The sequence below is a fragment of the Lathamus discolor genome, chromosome 1, assembly GCF_037157495.1.
Source record: "Lathamus discolor isolate bLatDis1 chromosome 1, bLatDis1.hap1, whole genome shotgun sequence".
Lineage (NCBI taxonomy): Eukaryota > Metazoa > Chordata > Aves > Psittaciformes > Psittacidae > Lathamus > Lathamus discolor.
Genome location: NC_088884.1, coordinates 64,902,804 through 64,921,080, shown reverse-complemented (window position 1 = coordinate 64,921,080; position 18,277 = coordinate 64,902,804). Strand labels below are relative to the sequence as shown.

The window sequence follows — 18,277 nt, the reverse complement described above, 5'->3', positions numbered from 1 at the left end:
TGGCAGGGGCGGGGCGGATCGGGCCAATCGGCGGCGGCGGCGGGGGATACGGGTGCGCTGGGAGGCTGCCTCGCTCTACGTCGGGGGGTCCGCTCAGCCGGTGCTGCGCACTCTGTGCCGGCAGAACCGCCCCAGCAGGGGCGGCCCTGGGAGCCACGCTGCCCCGGGCTGGGAGCCCTGCCTGCCTGCTGAGCGCCTCGCACCAGCCCCTGGGCGAGCGAGCGGGCGGTTAGCCGTGGCGCTGGTCGCGGGCCTTCTGAAGGGGCACGGAGTTTCACCGTTTAGGGGGTGTTACGGCCGTGTCTGGCTAGGGCGGCTCGCAGGACTCCCCGAGGAGGCTGTGCGTCTGGTAAGCAGTCAGGCTGCTGCATTCTTGTGTCTTTGGTAAGAGAATGCATATCTCAGAACAGGTTCTCTTTATTAAAATTCCTTGTGCTTGCTAATCTGTTTTTGAATGGAAAATTAAACTTGCAATTCAGATTTATTCACCAGGTTAAAAATAACGCAAGATACAATGATACAGGAGGGAAACATCAAATGCATAGGCATAGGTAGTTAGCAGCTAGAAACTGAAAGACTTCTGGTTATCTTGCTCCTACACTATATCTTGGCATTATAATCCAGTTTGATGGATAAAATTGGGAAAAATGGGGGGAAGTTTCATTGACTTTCAATTCCGAAGCCATTTTTTGTCTGTGACTAAAATAGATATTGAGCTAATGTGAATAGATTGTCTTGATTTTCTTGATAGCTGATTTGACAAAGAAGGTTCGGTAGGTCAAACACTCTCATTCCTTTCTTTTGCTTCTTTCCCAGTGCTTTCAGTGACCTTGAAATTTCAGTGACCAACCCTCTTCTAAATACAGCTAGTTCTCTATTTCAGTATTTTAGGCAGGCCTTATCATAGGTGGATGTTTTGCAAATTACTTCTGAAATATTTCACAAAGAAACATTACTATGTGAGTTTGCTTGTCTTGGGTAGTTAAAATATGTATTTTTGTACGGAACTAACTTTTCCAGTAACACTGAGGCTGGCCCAAAGGCCGGTTCAGAACTCCTTTTGCAGCTGGGACACTTGCTCCATTCACATCTGTGTCTCCTCCAGTGTGTTTGGCTACATGAAGCTCTGGAGCATCTATCTATTCTGTGCATTTCTAAATCTATCTGAAATCCAACAGAAGGTTCAAAACGCACTGATCTGCAAAAGTCTGCATAGAGATGTGTATGGCATACTGTTGCATATATATTTTACTTTTGTTAAAAACTAGATCAAACAAGTTTCTCTTCAAATCCATTTATTTGCCTTCTACAGATTTTAGAACACTTTAGCATCTCCTTATGTGCTTTTCTCTTTTTCCAGGTGGCATTAGCAAGCACCATGAGGTTTCAAAGTGGTTTTACCATATCTTTTGATGCCTCCGAAGAAGAAATGTACCAAGGCTAGAAAGTCAGAGCTGCTGTTCCTCGAGAAGCCGCGAGAGGGACCCGTCCATTGCTATGAAGCTCCGCTACATTCGGCTGAGAATCCAAGACGTGTTCCTACAAAACCTGTAGACCAGAACACCGCTGCTGTCTGGGTTGGTATCGATTACCCTTCCCCTCGAGTCCCACAGCAGCAGTTTCTGTACGTCTCAACAGAAAGCTGTCTGTTCTGGATACTGAAAATTAGTAGCACTGACTTGAATTCATTGTAGCTGACTAAAACATAAAAAACTGCTTTTGAGTTGCTTCATATACTAACTGCAGCCACTAAGGTTGTGGTTACTTGAAGGCATAAAACTGTGCAGTGTGTACTGACTAATATGACTATCTTATGAAAAGCTAATTCTCGTCAGGAAAATGCTGTTCTCTATGGCAACTGAAAACCTGGCATAGTAAACATTAGGGGGGATTTTTTTATTGGCTTACAGCTTGAAATAACTGCAGAACTCCAAATATTACATGTTAAAGTACTAGGTGTTTTGTTTAAATCTGATACTGCTAAATTTAGAGAATCCAGGCTTTCACTTCAGGTTTATTTATTCTAACCTGCCCTCTTTTTCATTCTGCGTTCTGAATATTTTTCTCTATACCGCTCTTTGGATGGGCTCCTGTTCTTATCTGAAAAAATATCTTGTGACTGTTTGAAGTATCCTAAGATACTCCTTATATCATGTAATGTAAAGCTTTATCTTTTTTCAAGCAAACAGGTGCTATAGAGACAGACTGTTCCTATGCAGTAACAGTCATCACCTAGGGGAGCTCTGTTTAAGCATTATTTCTGCCTGACATTCTGCTCTTCACAAAGCAGGCTCAGGAAACATGGATTCAAACCTGCATGAAATGTTCTTTTGTTCCTAGTGACCTGGAGTGATTTTTGTGGTGGCTTAAACTTGTAGTAGAACATGTTCCATTTTTTTCCTCTTTCTTTTTTTTAATATGCTTGAGGCAGCTAGCTCTATGGCTCTTGAAACACTAAGTAAAATAAATGCTGTGAATAAGCATTCTTGTTTGGAGGAACTGGAAATATCCACACTGGTACCTATCTCATTGATTTTGAACATACAATGATTCTAAAATTTGTTTGGAGCTGTGAGCACTGAAAGTGTTGGATATTTTCCAGTTGAAAATCCTGGTAGGTTTGTGACTTCTTGAAGAGTTCTCTGCAGAGTTTCTGTCAACTTATTTCAGTGGCAACTGATTCTTCTCTTCTTCTCTTCTTGATGTTGCCTAGGTTTTTCATATCTTCTTGACTACTAGGCTTCTGCATTGGTAAAGCCTACCCTATGTGTTGCCTAAACCCAGGAAGTCATCCTCAAAGTCAGTGGTTCACCTATGTTCTTTTAAATATGTGCCAGGATACAACTATCAGGGAACCATGTGTTCCTCTTCCTGCACAAAGGCTTTGCATTCAGACAATTCAGTTGTACAGTGGACAACCACTATCCTTAATTAAATTTCTCTTAGGGTTTTGTTTTGTTTTTTATGGGGTTTTGTTTGTGGTGTTTTGTTGTGGGGTTTTTTTCTTTTGTTTTGTTTTTGTTTTTTTCTGTGGTTTTGTTGTGGGGTTTGTTTTGTTTTGTTTTGAGGGACTATGTAGTAACTTAGGAATGCTGGAAGGTATCTATAATTATTGTAGCTAGATTCCAGTTTGGTATGCTCTAGGAAAAAGCAAATTGCAAGAAAGGGAAGCTGACTCTTTTGTTGATACCCAGGAAAAGAAAGACTTCTGTAACAGAGGGATTTTCAGGTTTTACGTAAGAGTCTAGAATTTAAAAAACAAAAATAAATACAGATTTTGAGCTTTGACCCTTAGAAAGCTTTTTCTATAGAAAGCCAATTTTAGAAGCGGCTTTTGGATGATACAGAGATTAACTGTTGAAGTAAACAGGTTTTGGGGAATATTGTGAAAGTCACAGTGATATAACTAAGGTGATAGAGCTAAGTGGGCATCCTTTAAATCGTTTTGTATTGCTTTCAACTCAACCTCTACCTGTTCAGGAAGACTGAGGATGTTGTTTACTGGATCTATTCAGAGTTATGCTGAAACGCAGAAAGAAACAGGATCCACCTCTGAACTGTTTTTGAAACTTGCAGGGGTTACAGGAGTAGATGCAGTTAGAATGCTTTTTTAAAACCCAAATCATTAATTCCTAACTTGCCAGAGAATAGCTCACTTGCACCCCAAACACTTTTGAGAGAAGCCTGGCAAACATGATATTCAAGTTCAGCAGTATCTCCTGCTTAGTAGCTTAGTTAGTGACTGGTTTGCTTTGCTCACTTACTGGACACACTGAAAAAAGATGGGGTAAGTGGGGGAGTAGAATCAGGTTGGTATTCCTTTGTAATGAGAAACCTGTTGTGATTTTTTTTTTCTTATTATTATGTCTTTCCCTTCAGGTGTGTCCGCAATTTGAAACTACATCAGTGGTGTTGAAAGCATGCCAGAAGAAGCATCGTGGTCCTCGCAAACCCCAGAATCACGATGCCAACTACAGTTCACTTCATACAGGAGGAGCTTGTCGAAGACCTATAGCCTGCAAATTTCCTCCTTTAACTTTTGAGAAGACAGAAGGAGGTGCAGTCCACCCCTCAGATCATCTGAATTGCTTGAGGAAGCACACGCAACACTTGCACAGGCAGCCCAAGGAAGGGACAGCAGCAAAAGCCAACATCCAGGTGAACAGTCTGGTGAACTGTAGAGAAATACCTTTGTTACCTGCTCCCCCACCTGTGGAGCCAGAAGTGTGTAGTTCACCTGATGTAGAGACTGCACAGGTGCCTTCCGTAAGTAACTGGAGATGCAGCAGCACTCTGCCACAAAGTAGTAGCCATGCTCGGCATCTAGAAAAAGAGCTGGCATTCGGTATTGACCCCTGTGAGGGGGGGGAGTTGGAGTCAGCAGCAGTACTGGTTACAGATACTCCTGAGCATGAGTACGGAGTAAAGGTTACTTGGAGGCAGCGGCCTCTTATAATGAAGTATCTGCAGGACAGGGGGAAGCTGAGTGCTGCTGACATACTGGTGAAGACGAACCTCGAGCTCTCAAGGAGACAGACCAACGTCTGACTTGGCAGGAGCAGTAAACCTGTGCAAAACCACATCGGAACAGACTGTTAATTTCAAGGATGGAGAGAGGAGCTGATTTAAGCCAAGCCGTGTGCTACGGCTGGCTCATCCTCCTCAGAAATGCCACAGATGCGCGGGGGGTGTCTTCTTCGCGATGGGGGTATGCTGGAACGGGGTGTCTCTTAAAGAGCTTTTGGCTGTACGCGGCTGCCTGTCGTAGCTGTTGACTCCAGCCCCGGAGGCAGGCAGGGCGCGATAACGCCCGCCCCAACCGCCACAGAAGGGGCGGGCCTGCGCTCCGCCGCGGCGCACGGGCGGGGCTCGTCCCTCCCCGCTGAGGGGCACCGTGGCCAATGGGCAGGTCGCGTGCTGCGCCTCCGGCCAATGGCGGCTCGCTTCAGTACCGAGTTCCGTTGCCAAGGGTAGCGGTGAGGCCGGGGTTGGGCGCGGTGGCCTGGGCCCCATAGTAACGGCGGGGCTCGGGATGGAGAGCGCGACGGGCCGAGGTGGCCGCGCCAGCGACAGGTGAGAAGGGCAGTGCGAGTGGGGCCCAGCGGAGCTGCCTGCGGCCCGGCGCCGCAGCTCAGTGAGGGCGGTCCGGTTGCATCTGCCGACTGACGGGCAGGGTTTCTGGGTGGCGGTGCCTCCGGGAGCAAAAGGGCCGGGGCTGCCCGGCTCTGCGCGCAGCTCTGCCTCACATCGCGTCAGCAGAAGCTCCCGGTGCCGAGCCGAGCGGCCGCGGCGGGGCCTGTGTTCTGCTACCGCTGCTGCTAACGGCTGCGCGTGGGGTAGCGTCGGGTTGCTCGGCTGGGCGGGGGGGGTCGCTGTCCTGACAACACCCGCGTTCCGCGGGCAGCAGCGGTGTCAGACCCGCTGGGTTTAGGTGTTTGGCTCCAAACCGTTCGATTTCGTGTGTCGTGTAATTACGTGGAGACTGAGCTGCTTTGGTGGGTCCAGTCTGCCTGTTTCTAGTGTTGCTGCGATGCATTTTTGCAGTGCTGTTCTGCTCTTCTGTTCCTCGTGAAGGTCTTGGGGTATGTAGCGACGTACTCTGTGTGCTGTTGGGAGAAAAGAAGAGAGGAAAAAGGGAAAGAAACTTGACTGATGTAGCAGGGAAAGCAACTGTAAGCTTTGGGGAAGGTGTTTTGGAAAGAGATTATGCTTGTAGCACTGAAATAGCTCAAACCCGAAATTATTTGAAGTGAAATGTGATGAGGATATAGGCAGGGAGTGAGAATTTTGACAGTATGATTGTAAAAATACAGGAAAAATACCTTTTGTACCTCTGGTGTTTGGTTAGGGAAATGAGAAGCAAGTAAAGAGAGAAGCCTAAACTTCTCATAGCTCAATTATAATGAGCACAGTGTAGAAAAGAAACAGTATTTACTTATGGCATACAGTTGGTAATTTTAATTGAGAGTGAAAAGGGGCAATAGAAGGGGTCCTGTAATTGCTTTGCTCCACTAAATATGCTGTGAAACATTAGAAAATGACTTCTTTATGCAGACTTTAAAGGCTGAGGTTTGTACACCATTCTGGAAACACCTGTTGAAAAACTGAAGACCAGATGCACATAAATTTCCTTGCACAGCTATTAGAAATTTAAGTTACAGGATATGATGCTGCTTTACTTGTAACATATTGTACTGCTATAATTTCTTTCTGCTAAGAAGCTTGTTTTGCATGCTTTCATGGTTGCCTCACAGAAAGCTTAACACCAATGGCAATTCCATGTGATAGTGCTTTCCTCCCACTCCCATTTTATTAAACAATCATTTCCTTAAGTTTCTTGGTCTCTGTGGTTAAAGTAAGAAAACTGGAATACATGAACCTGAATAAAGGTACAAAGTTTTTAAATAGATCCTTAAGGCCTCCCCTCCTATTTTTAGGGGCCTGACTCTGAACTTAGGATGTGCAACAGCACTATCGTAAGTTGCAGGAAGACAAAAAATTGTATTCTTAAGAAGAATATTTTTTTCTGAGAATAGTAAAATTATCCATAACTCCTTAATTCAGTCATTGGAACTCTTGCTTGGCAAAATAATTGTGAGTTGTCCAAACAGTGGGTTGTGTAGATAAAGGAAATGTGATGCATAGTAACTGGCAGTTCATAGCAATGAAGATACTACCTGTAAAGTCTAAAAATGCCACCTGAGCTGGAATACCTTTACTATTGAGCAATATGTAAAATACATATTAAGATATAAAAAGTATTTTGCTTCTAATAGACAAAGATGAAGTGAGTAAGTCAACACTAAATGCATATAGTTTTGTAAATGTGCTGTGGGATACCTGATTGTGGGCAGACAGCTGAGGTCTTGGCTGCAGGCCAGCCATCTCTGAAACAGACTGTCCCTTGAAACTGTGCCGTTGTGTTAACCTGTCTCCTGTCTGAGGTGGCTGCAACTGAAATTGCAAGTTCATTTTAAAGTTTGATTAACTATCAGGGAGACATGATATAACTGTCTTAATGCTTTAAAAAATGGTAGGGTAGGTAGTACTATTTCATAGTTTTGATAAGTTCAATGCCTTCTCTTTTCATTTGGGAAAGTTCATTTTGACACTTTATATGAAATTAATAATGTTGAATACAGTAGAATCATTCAGATAAAAGTAATTCTGAACCATTGTAAGGTTTTAAAATATTGAGAAGGAAATTTGATTCATACAGTATTTTACAGTCTTGTGGACTGATGAACTTCGCCTTTTTGCACACTAATTATATGGTATACAGGAATACTTAAAGCTTCCCACATGCTGCCTTCCAAATGTGATTCAGCTTTTGACTTGCAGCTGTCATATATAAAGAACCATAATTTTCAAGGGGCAAAAATCTTGACTGTATCTATAGAGACTACAAACCTCGGTGTCAGTTACAGCAGTCCCTCATGTAATTTGGATGCTTCTTTGGTGACTAGACATGCATTGGTTAGTGGTTTTCAGTTTGGGAACTCAGCAACTATAAGATATTTCCTCAGTGTCTGCAAAAGTTAATGAAGACAAAGAGCTTATTGCCACTAATAGTTCAGTTTTCAGAAGATTATGATCCCGTGGATTATTAAAGGTTCAAAAGTAATTTTATGTATTGCTGTCCAGCCAGAAGCCTTTTCCATGTTTCGAAAGTAGAGTAGTTGAAGTCATCAGGAGTCTTGGTGGCTGGTGAGCTTGACTGTTTTAAATAGATGGACCATAATTACAATTTGGTGTAAAAAAAGATAAAGTACTTTTCTAATGCTTTTAGCTGTACTTGTAATCCAGACAAGTTTAAATTTGCTTTTAAAAGTCTGTCTGCTAGTCCTTGGATATTTTTATTTGGCCACAGGTGACCTTGTTGCAACTAACAAGCACTGTTTTGTAAATTCCAGGGTTTATAATTCCGCAAATTTTGTCCTTAGATAAAAGAGAATTGGCTTAATATCTTATTTGCTTCATCTGTTTCAAGTCTGAACATTATAACCAAGAAATCTGTCCAAAATGGCATATTGATAAAATGCAGATATTTTATAAATGTGGTTGAGATGTATTCCTAGGAGTAGAATTTCAAGAGAAAATTAAACCTTTTGCGACTGCAATTTGATGCCACTGCTGTCAGTGTTAATAAAAGAAGGAATCACCTCACTTCCTATGGTGTAGACAGCAGTGGCAAGAGAGAAAAAGGAGCATCACTGTAGGTGCTAACCTATCAACTAAAATTTCCAAAGCTCTTGGTAACTGCAGTTGTTAAACAATCAAAGGTTTGTCTCAAAGTTGAACCTTATTTGAATTGTTGCTTCAGTTTCTGGTAAGTTCTTCTTCCGCCTCTTATGGAACTTAATTGAGACAGCCATTATTTTTCTCTTTAGCTGCCTTCTGTTTGTTTGTTTTCTTCTTTAACCACTGTTGGCATGGCATCTGTAGGAGTGACCAGTGCCCTGATTTTAACAAAATTATGACTTTGAATATGTAAAAACTTTCTGCAACTAGACTTGCACCAGGATAGCTCCAGACTCTTTGTCACTGACGGACAGCTGGGTGATCTCCAACATAAAACTGATGATTGTGTTGTAACTGGGTCATGGGATGAATTCTCTTCCAACTGTATTTGCTGATATGCCAGTTGACTTAAGACTACTGCAAGAACATTTAAACTTGCTCCTACTGTTGTTTAAAACATAAATTCTGTGGATTGTTAAGCTTTAACTGTGTGTTATTATTACAGAAGTGTGTAGTCACTTCTGCATTCCTTACCCATTTCGCATCCTTATATGAAATCTGAGGCAGAAAAAGAAGAATCCAAGTCTAGCAGTGGTAAATTTGCTGAGTCACCTGGTATGGGATGGAAATTAAATTTTGCTGTTTCTACCTCTTTGGCTTTCCCTTTCAATCCTAAAAAAATAAAATAATTTAAAACACCCCCAAACCAATGTGGGACTAAAAGTCCACAATCAGTTCTAGGTGTCAGTTCAGAAAATTTTATTTATGTCTCTTCACCCGTTTTAGTTTCAAAGACTATAAAACAAGTGTAAGTTTTGGCATGAAGTGAGATATATCATGGAACTTTGAGTTTTGTTATCTAGTCCTGGTTAAGCATACTGTGTGCAATTTAATTGCTGACTTTGTTGTTGGGAGAGAATAACACCTGTTTTACATTTCACTGGTTTCATGTTGTGATGGGGTAGGAGGTCAACAAAAGTAACAGGCAATGTAATTCACAAACAGAAGATCATAGGAGTCAGAATTCTAAGCCCCTGTGGATCTTGCTTTGTTCTTTCAATTTCTATAAATTAAATGACCCTGGGGATTTGGAGTGTGTAGTTGAGAGGTCATTACATAGAAAGCTGGTGTGCTGACTATGGAATAATCATCTCTTTTCTTTCCCCCCTTCCCTTTTTCTTTTTTTCCCCCCCTTCTTTTTTGTATTTCCTTATCAGAAGCCTAAGTTTCAATAAATTCACCTGAATAAAAAAGATTTTGGAAGTATAGCATTCTGCAGTTGTATTGGTCGTTCAGAGTTTTTACTCAAGGAGTCACCAGCTGTGCACTCTTGAAGCAGTGTGCTGGTGGGGGATTCCTTGTCTCCTTTTCCTTGCAAATATGATAAGAACCCAGTTTAAACCCCCCTGTTTGGCTACACACTTAAAGGTAAGTTTGTGCATATTCTTGTGGTTGTCTTCCTCTCTGCCACCCTTCCAGCATCCATGGTGGCTTTCACAGTAAATAGCCTGTGTGGATTTCTGGCTTCTCTTGGCCTTCCTTTCAGGGAAATAGTACTGCTTTCACTTTAAGTATGTTGTAACAAATTACTTGAGCCTTTTCTGGCTAAGGAAAATGAGAATCTACTTTCTGTTCTCCCAGTACAGTATAGTAGAGAATGACACAGGCTGTTGTTTGTATAGTACAGATGTAAGATCTACTAGCCTTTTTCCAGAGTTTGCTGCTTTATTTTCATTGCTGTGTTCCCTTGTTCCAAGTAGGAGGAGCTAATCTTTGGTACTTGGTGAGTCAGTTTTGGAATGGCATACGGAACTCTGAAGCAGTACAGTAGTCAACATTGAATAGAATTAAACTTTTTCATGACACTTGTGTTCCTGTTGCATTTTCTTGTAAGAGCCTATATTCTTTAATGTCATCTAGTTTATTATCTCAGCCTGTGAACTATCTTCATTTACCTTGTGATCTCCAGAACCCAAATGGACAGAATCACAAAATTGTGGAGGTTGGATGGGGCTTCTTGAGATCGTCTGGTCCAACCCCACTGCTCAAAGCAGGGTCAGTTGAAGCAGTTTGCACAGGATGATGTCCAGTAAGATTTTGAATATCCCCTAAAGTGGGGGCTCCACAGTGTCCCTAGGCAACCTGTTCCAGTGTTTGATCACTCTCTCAGGAAAAGTTTTGAGCCTTCTCTTTCCCATGCAGAACAATTAGCTATCTCCGCTTTTCCTTGTAGGAGAGATGCTCCAGTCCCTTATTTTTTGTGGCCCTTTGATCGACTTGCTCCAGTATGTCTGTATGTTCTTGCACTAAGGAGCCCAGAACTGGACACAGATTTCGTGTGTGGTTTCACCAGTGCTGAACAGAGAGATGGGGTCACCTCCTTTGACCTGCTGGCCGTACTTTTCCTAATGCAGCCCAGGGTGTTGTTGGCTGCTTGCTGTGAAGGTGCAATGCTGGCTCGTGGTCAACTTGTCCACCAAGATACCATCTATCCATTTCTGAAAAAGGCATGTCATAAGAGAGCATATGCTTTATTCTTTATTTTACCATAATTCAACTTTTCTCCAACAGACTCTTCATTTCTCTGTGTTACGTTACTAGCAGGTTCCTGTTTAGTTCACCTGACAATCTCCTGCCATGGTAACTTTTATTTCAAGGTGTGTTTGTGTAGGTATATAATGGTGCAGAGTATATCCCATTGCATTTGTGAGATGATAATTTTATACTGGGATTTTGTGCTTCCATGGATGCTATTTTGAAACTGAAGGTAGAGGGGATTCCATGAAGGACATGGAACTGTTGGAGCAAGTCCAGAGGAGGGCCACAAGGATGATCAGGGGCTGGAGCACCTCCTGTATAGAGACAGGCTAAGAAAATTGGGGCTGTTCAGCCTGGAGAAGAGAAGCTACGTGGAGACCTCATAGCAGCCTTCCAGTATCTGAAGGGGGCCTACAGGGATGCTGGAGAGGGACTCTTCATCAGGGACTGTAGTGATAGGACAAGGGGTGATGGGTTCAAACTTATACAGGGGAAGTTCAGGTTAGATATAAGGAAGAAGTTTTTTACTGTGACGGTGGTGAGGCACTGGAACAGGCTGCCCAAATGGTAAATGCTCCATCCCTGGCAGTGTTCAAGGCCAGGCTGGACGGAACCTTAGACCTTATGGTCTAGTGTGAGGTGTTCCTGCGCATGGCAGGGGCATTGGAACTACATGATCTTAAGGTCCTTTCCACCTTTCCAACCAAAGCCATTCTGTGATTCTTCTGAGCAGTTGTTTCACCTGGCCTACACAATTTCAGTTTACCTGACAAAAATCACTGGAACAAGTCCCATAAAGAAAAGAGAAGTTTGCATCTCCTTTACTGATAAATACTCTTTTCTGCATTAACTTGGCTGCAGTCAGTCAGTACTAGACCGTATCATTATTTACCTGATTACATTTGGCATGTGATTAGTCACCCCAAATGGATAAATTTTCAGAGAAACTCCTTTAGGCCAGATGTAGTGTGTTCTTGCTGAACTGTTTTAACCTGAACAGCCTGTTACTTTCAGATAGGCTTCCCTTTACTATTGGAGAAGATGATCCTGCAAGGATAGGTTTGGATCAAATTCACTTCTTTCTTGGCTTTATCCGACAAAAATAATTATCAACCTGTTCATGTTTTTTAATAATTTTTTTTTTCTGTAGCACATGTGTCTTGAATTCCTTTTTTCAGCATGGTATTCCTATTACTCTTGAGTTGTTTGGGTGGCTGTTTTGCCACAATAAAGGCAAAACATATCCATGTGTATATAGACAAAGATACAACTTTTTTCTTTGTAGATATATATGTATCTGTTTCAGAATGCCAGCTTATTGTGGTGGTGAGGGTGGTGGGTTTTCGTTTGGGATTTTTGGGGGGGGGGGGGGCAGGGGTGTTGGTTTGGTTAGGTTTGGCATGCTTTAAAGCATGGCTTTTAAGAAAAGTACCTGATTACAGTGGAGTTCCATTTTTAAACTCAGGTAGGTAGAAGCAAGAGTATTAAAGGACTAACTTGCCTTTGTATTTCTTTTGATCTTTAGTAAGTTGTAAGTTGTTCAGATAGTTGCTACAAGTTATTGTCAGGAACATGTAGTGCCTAGAGGATCTGGGTGTATTTTACAGTGGAGTAAGACATACAAATCTGGATGCTTCTCCTTCTGCTTCCCCACCCTAATCTGGCAGGTTTTGTTGGGTTTATTAGTACTTTTTAAATAATCTGCAATGTTTTATGTGATTTGTATCATGTGGGACATAATTTGTATATTAAAGCATATCCAAGACAATCTTTATTTATGATAATATATTCAGGCATTCAGAATTGCTCCCAAAATAGTGTTCACTGTTGCCATGTCACTGCTTCCATAATATGTTCAGCAGGTGGAAAATCTTGCCAAATAAATTTTGTGAAACCTTTCCCAAAACTTTCTTGAAACAGTATGCTGTTGGCATTAGGAATCTGTACGTGTTTATTTAGGAGGGGGAATCAAAGGTAAAACTGATATCACTGGGAGATAGCACTCTTTATGTAAAAAAACAGAGATTAAAACTTGCCCTTGTTGAACTGTCAACTGCTTGAAAATAATTTATAACTGAAATGCTGTTATAAGAACTGTTACATAGCAACCTGTGTCACTTAAAATGGGGGTAACATTTTATGGCCAATTTACAGCTGATCCAGTTTATCTTGGAAGACTTACTGGTAGTTAAATTAGTTATAAAGGAAAGAATATTCCATGTTTGCTAAAAAAGGTCTACTTTTCAGCCTTGGGGAACATTGATAATCCTCACTACTATAGTTCTGTGTTACCCCCTTTCCCAGAAATGAACAATTCCAGCTGTGTCTGTTGCAAGGAAAGCAGATGGGACTCCTCTCTTTTGCGGATTGGAAGGTGCATTACAGATAAATTTTGTTTGTCAGCCATTTTCCAGAGGCAGTATTGTAATCTTTTAAAAGATAAGAATTCATCTTCAAATGATCTCTTTTCTACAGCTTCTGTTTCCTTTCATAGCCATAGTTTGGATATAGTTCCCAGGAAAGCTCTTTGGAGAGTTAAGAGTGAAAACCCCTTCATACCAGCTGACTCTTCATTTCTTACTGAAGTTGGTTTTACTCGCGCTTCTACAGCTAAAAATAAAATCTAGTGGACAAAACTGTGTGCCATAAGCCACATCCTTCTCATTCCCTGATACTTAAGTTCTGTGGGTGTTGCTCAGAACTGCTCAGAACTGCTGCTACCACATTCATAAACTGTCCTGCAAAGGAAAAAGGAGTTACATGAGTCAGAAATGGAACATAATATATTGGCAAGTTTGTGACATCTGTAGATGAAAATGATGTTACTTTACTGTGCCTTTGAGTTCCTTTAAAGGAAGTAGACCAATGGAAACAGCTAAAAATTTAAGGACCTCTTCTGTTATCTCTTCATTGTGGTTAGTTTGATATTCCCAAAATGCTTAGGAAAGACCAAATAAAAACATCCATAATAAATTCGTCATTCATATTCCTATTGTAACATTTTAATTTCTGCTTATAATATGAGAAGGTCAATTCTGATTTCAGCAGGAATGTGAGGGTTAAAAATAAAACATTTTCTTCATTGTTAGTATGTTGAATCTAGAAAAGGATCTGTGAGTACGAATGGATCTGTGAACCCCTTTATGTGTTGCTGTTCACATTCAGACATGCTGTTCTATCTTCTCAGTTGAGTGTTTCTTGTAACTAGTTGTTCACACACTCTTTTTTTTTTTTATTCTGTATCCTGGATAATAATTATTCTTCACTTCTACATTACACTCTGAGTCATTTTTCCTTTCTCTCTGGCATGTGTCCATTAGCCGTCATGCAGCTTTAGTAGGAGATCTTATGCATTCTTGTAAATGTAGGAGAGGAGTCAGGGGCAAGGTCTTGTATAGTCTGCTCCAGCGAATGGGAAGAGGAAGATCATGACAGGCTACCAAGATATTTTCAGTTATTATTTATCAAGGGTAAACTGGTGACTGTTTTGGTGGTTGTGTTTTGGGGTGGGTTTTTTCATGTTTTGAACACTGTTGTTGCATCCATGGAGATGCAGAGTATTTTTCCTGTTCCTACTGGATATTCAATTCCTACTACACATAACTCCTTCAAATAAAAAGCCATAGTTAAGAGCATAGTGGTTCAACGTGGGCCTGTCCAAAGAGCACTTGGATGTACTAGTCTGTGTAGTAAGTCATCTGAAGGAGGATTTGCATTTGAAGCCTGCAGCTGTATTAGCACACTGCTTGCATTCCTTTGTGATGAGCTGTGGGAGTGACTAGCACAGCGTTTTCCTGTAATGTCTGTAGTAACACCAAACTCGCTGTGGGGGGTAGAAAAAGGTGTAAAGTGTGTGTATGTGTGGGAAGCTTTTTTTTTGGTCTGGTTATTACATTACACCTTCACAATGACCAAGTGCTGGAAGGAAGGTCGAAGGAGGAGTAAATTGGATTTGTTTTGTTTTGGGGTATTTTTAGCACTATTTACAATGCCAGAGTGCTTATTTGTGGCTTTAATTGTTTCTTTTCATTTTGTTCCTTGTGTGGATCCTTTGCACTTTATAATGAGAAGAATTGGCGACTGCTTTCACTTAGTGGCCTGCTACAAGGTTATTTTGGTCTGTGTTTAACAGTAAGTTGTAAAAGAGAACACTATTTGCTGTCTTTTTACTTTATCAAGCTCTGTGACATGTTGGAATCTTTATGTGTTTCAGCCATGCCCAAGTCTCGGTTAAGCATTTGGAGGTTGGACATTGTATAGTCTGTGTTATGGTCCCATTCCATGGGCCTTTAGGCCTGTCTTTGACATTATGTATCTTTATTCCAGCATGAGTAGAAAATAATTTTCATTGAGGATTTCTGCAAGGCATGTATATGACTCCTCATATTTCAGCATTTTGCCATCCTTCAGGTAAAAAGGAAGACCTGGAAATTTATTCCATAGACTCCAGTTGTTGAGGATGCATTTTCTATTAGGAGAAGCAATAAAACTACAGATTGAAGCTTGTATCTACAGGGGACATCACTGTAGTTCTTTTTAATTATATAAGAATGTGTCCATAAATGTAATATTGATAAGACCTACATAGCTTGCTTTATAAGAAACACTTAATAAATGTCATCTATTTCTTAAGTCAATGGGCATAAGAAAATAAAAGGAAAGGAATATCCCTCCCCCCTGCTTCTTAGTTATGATTTTAACTGGAGCTTTCAAGCATTTATAAAAAGCACGTCACAGTTTTACTTTATGTTGAAGTTTTATGTGGCAACTAATGGATCTTGCTGCACTCAGTAGATGTGTCTGCATGTTTTTTTCTTAAATTGTGGATGTTTTCAGGCGAAGACAACTGTATTACTGTAACTGTTGCTGTAGGGACATGCAATACCTCTCATTCCCGCTTCAAGAAAGTAATTAGTTTTTCCAGGCCCTCAACTCCTTTGAATCTAATGTGCTACACATGACTGGTCCACATGAGGAGTAATACCAGTTTTTAGGAGCAAGGTCCTAGACCTCCTAAGTAATGATGCTTGAAATATATTAGGAGAAGAAAAAAAAATAAAATAAGGAAAGCAGCAATGTCAGTAATAACAGTGCTTTATAATACCATTAGCTGGGCAGTAAGCATCAATTTTAGAGTATATAAGCTGTGTGTATACAAAACTTTTTCTTCTATGTGTTTCAGCCTGCCAGCACAGGACCTGTTGTCTGGCATAGTATGTAAGGACCTCTGATCTGTCGTTTGCTTGCCTGGAAGTTGAGTCAAATGTGGATTTACTAGGAGTTAAGGGGATTCTGAGTCCTTTATCCTCTTGTTAGCCCTATTTGCTGTGATCCAATTCCCATGGCATGTGTTTTGCAGAAACTCCAGCCCATCTCTCTCCTTCTGTCTCTGGTTTTCCTTGTTTGGATTATATTCAGCATTGCCTGCCTGTTTGTGACTTCACATGATTGGATATTTCTGCACACCTAGACCAGATAGAGAATTTCCTGTTTAAACTGCAATTGTGGCTAGCCCTGCTCTACTGCATGCCATCATAAAATACACAATGTTTGTCTGTTTCTCATATTATCTTCTTCATGATGTTTTCTCACTGCCAGAGAGGTCTTTGTCAAAGCTGTGTAGGAGGAAGGTGCACATCTTTGGTAGGCAGAATATGTGCTTACTTGTCAATTAGCCTTTCCCCTTTGTAAGGTTAACTGTGCTAAATTGAGTGCATTAACTTATGTAATAATTCACTATCATGCAAAAGGAAATGGGAAGTCTCTATGGAACACAACTTAGGATGAAAAACTAGAGTTCTTATAAAAGTTATCTATAAAACTTAAACAGTCAAATAATTTTTTCATCTCTAGGAACAGATATCAGGTGTTGCAAATACAGATGCAAGTATTAACTGTAGTTCTGGGAATTCTGGCCGGAAAAAATGGTGTAGGTTTAACTCTAAGAACCTAAAAACCTGAGTGAGTTTGGAATTGGATATTTTATGAAGGAGCAGGGACTTTATTGAATTGATTTGAACTGTGTTAATCCTTCTGGTATAAATTCAGATAGCCCACCTCAGTAAAATCCATCCATCAGTAATGAAGCTTTTGTTGCTTACAAAATGTTTTCAGAACAGTTTACTAAGGTGATTAAACTACAGTTTGGTCCTATTTATGACAGAATATAACGTATGTTTTATTTTTTAATGTGTTGTAACTTAGTCTGCTTGTGAGATAGATGTTTTACACTTGCTTTAAAGTCTTGATGGTGAAGTTGTAGCCTGTGAATATCTTGTGCTCTTATAATGCAAACTTTACTAGCAATAATTAATTTTTTTCTTTCCCTTTCCCAGCATCTTTGAGGATGAAACCATGAAACTACGACAGCTGAAACTAGAGAATCAGGTAAATGATAGTGTTGAAGCTGGTTGAAATAAGTGTAGGAAAACAAATATTAGCCTTGACTTGAGAAATAGGAGTTGTTAAGAATACAAACGAGAAGACATTGCTATGGGAAGAACATTTTTCTTTAAAGATTTTAATGGCTTTCATTAGTTTATGTCAACCTTGCTATGGCTTGTAGGCTTGATTTCTTTGATATATTTATTTTTCTATGTCTCTCATTTAATTGGGATTGACTCACCACAATGCAGGAATGAATCAAAAGGAAGGCTGTAGGGAATTATCCATTTTAAGCATTAGAGGAAAAGAAAAGGTTTCCCCTAGCTATAGAAAGATCTCTCCTGCTGAGAAGGATATCCAGCATATTTTGATTTGTTTTGTTTTGTCTCCTACAAAGAAAATATATACAGCCAAGCATTTGTCAAATATTAGGTTATGGGTCTCAGTTTTTTACAGTACGTGACATCAAATTCCATCTGTGGGCCAGCTCTGCCAGCCAGGACGCTTTTATCCAGGCTACTGCGTTTTCCGTGAAGAGAGGGCATGTGCGTCCTCGCACAGTGCTTACGAACGCAGCGCTAGAGGCGTCTCCGTGTCGTTTTGAGGCGCTTGCAGCTCAAAGTGTAATGCTGCCACCTCCCTGTGGGTGGAGAGCGGGAAGTTGGAAGCCTGTTTCTGAATGCAGTTTGATAGAGTGCTTTTGACACGAAGTTTCGTTAATGCCATCACAACTTCATAACGTCACAGTTCCTGCTGCCTCAGCTGTTGTTTCTATTCTTGTTTACTAGGAAACCATAAACATCAAATATATATGTATCTTGGAAAATTTTGCAAGGTAGATGAATTTTCCTTTTACCAGATCAGTCCTACTTTAATGACTGTAATTTTTTACATTTGTTTTCACCTCACACCCTGCCCCCTCTAAGTCTTGTCTCTCAATATTGGTTTCTGGGAACTATTTATTTTGAGTTCTCCCTTTAAGACGATAGCTTCTGACACAAAATTGCAAGTCCTGACTGTTTCAGATTGTATTATAAATGACTGCTGAATTTGTCTATATATATGAAGGATTGCTGCAGTTTAGACTGGATGAAAGGATTTACTGCTGATGCTC

General features: G+C 40.8%; 2 protein-coding genes across 6 annotated transcripts in view; both read left to right on the top strand.

The window, feature by feature from the left end:
• Positions 1 to 45: 45 nt before the first annotated feature.
• RHNO1 (RAD9-HUS1-RAD1 interacting nuclear orphan 1) lies at positions 46 to 4,750 on the top strand. Of its 2 annotated transcripts, none has more exons than XM_065674994.1 (3): positions 46 to 349; positions 1,361 to 1,577; positions 3,880 to 4,750. In XM_065674994.1, the coding sequence occupies exons 2-3, from the start codon at positions 1,413 to 1,415 to the stop codon at positions 4,546 to 4,548; spliced, it is 834 nt and encodes a 277-aa protein (XP_065531066.1). In that variant the 5' UTR covers positions 46 to 349; positions 1,361 to 1,412; the 3' UTR covers positions 4,549 to 4,750. The 2 variants fall into 2 exon arrangements, with proteins under 2 accessions (XP_065531066.1, XP_065531075.1); XM_065675003.1 differs by having other exon boundaries at positions 46 to 384.
• Positions 4,080 to 18,277, top strand: part of TULP3 (TUB like protein 3) — a 28,952-nt gene continuing 14,754 nt past the window's right edge. The window contains exons 1-2 of one of the 4 annotated variants that reach the window (XM_065674979.1): positions 4,080 to 4,158; positions 17,115 to 17,166. In XM_065674979.1, the coding sequence (XP_065531051.1) occupies positions 17,134 to 17,166 (33 nt within the window). In that variant the 5' untranslated portion in view covers positions 4,080 to 4,158; positions 17,115 to 17,133. Of the gene's footprint in view, positions 4,159 to 4,182; positions 4,267 to 4,607; positions 4,709 to 4,774; positions 5,074 to 17,114; positions 17,167 to 18,277 lie in introns of those variants that run through there. The other 3 variants (XM_065674969.1, XM_065674954.1, XM_065674961.1) reach the window with 3 other exon arrangements.

Bases quoted from the DNA above. Each gene is read 5' to 3' on its own strand.
- RHNO1 (XM_065674994.1), top strand. From the start codon at position 1,413: ATGCCTCCGAAGAAGAAATGTACCAAGGCTAGAAAGTCAGAGCTGCTG. The intron at 1,578-3,879 runs GTTGGTATCGAT...CTTTCCCTTCAG, and splicing joins AGAACACCGCTGCTGTCTGG to GTGTGTCCGCAATTTGAAAC.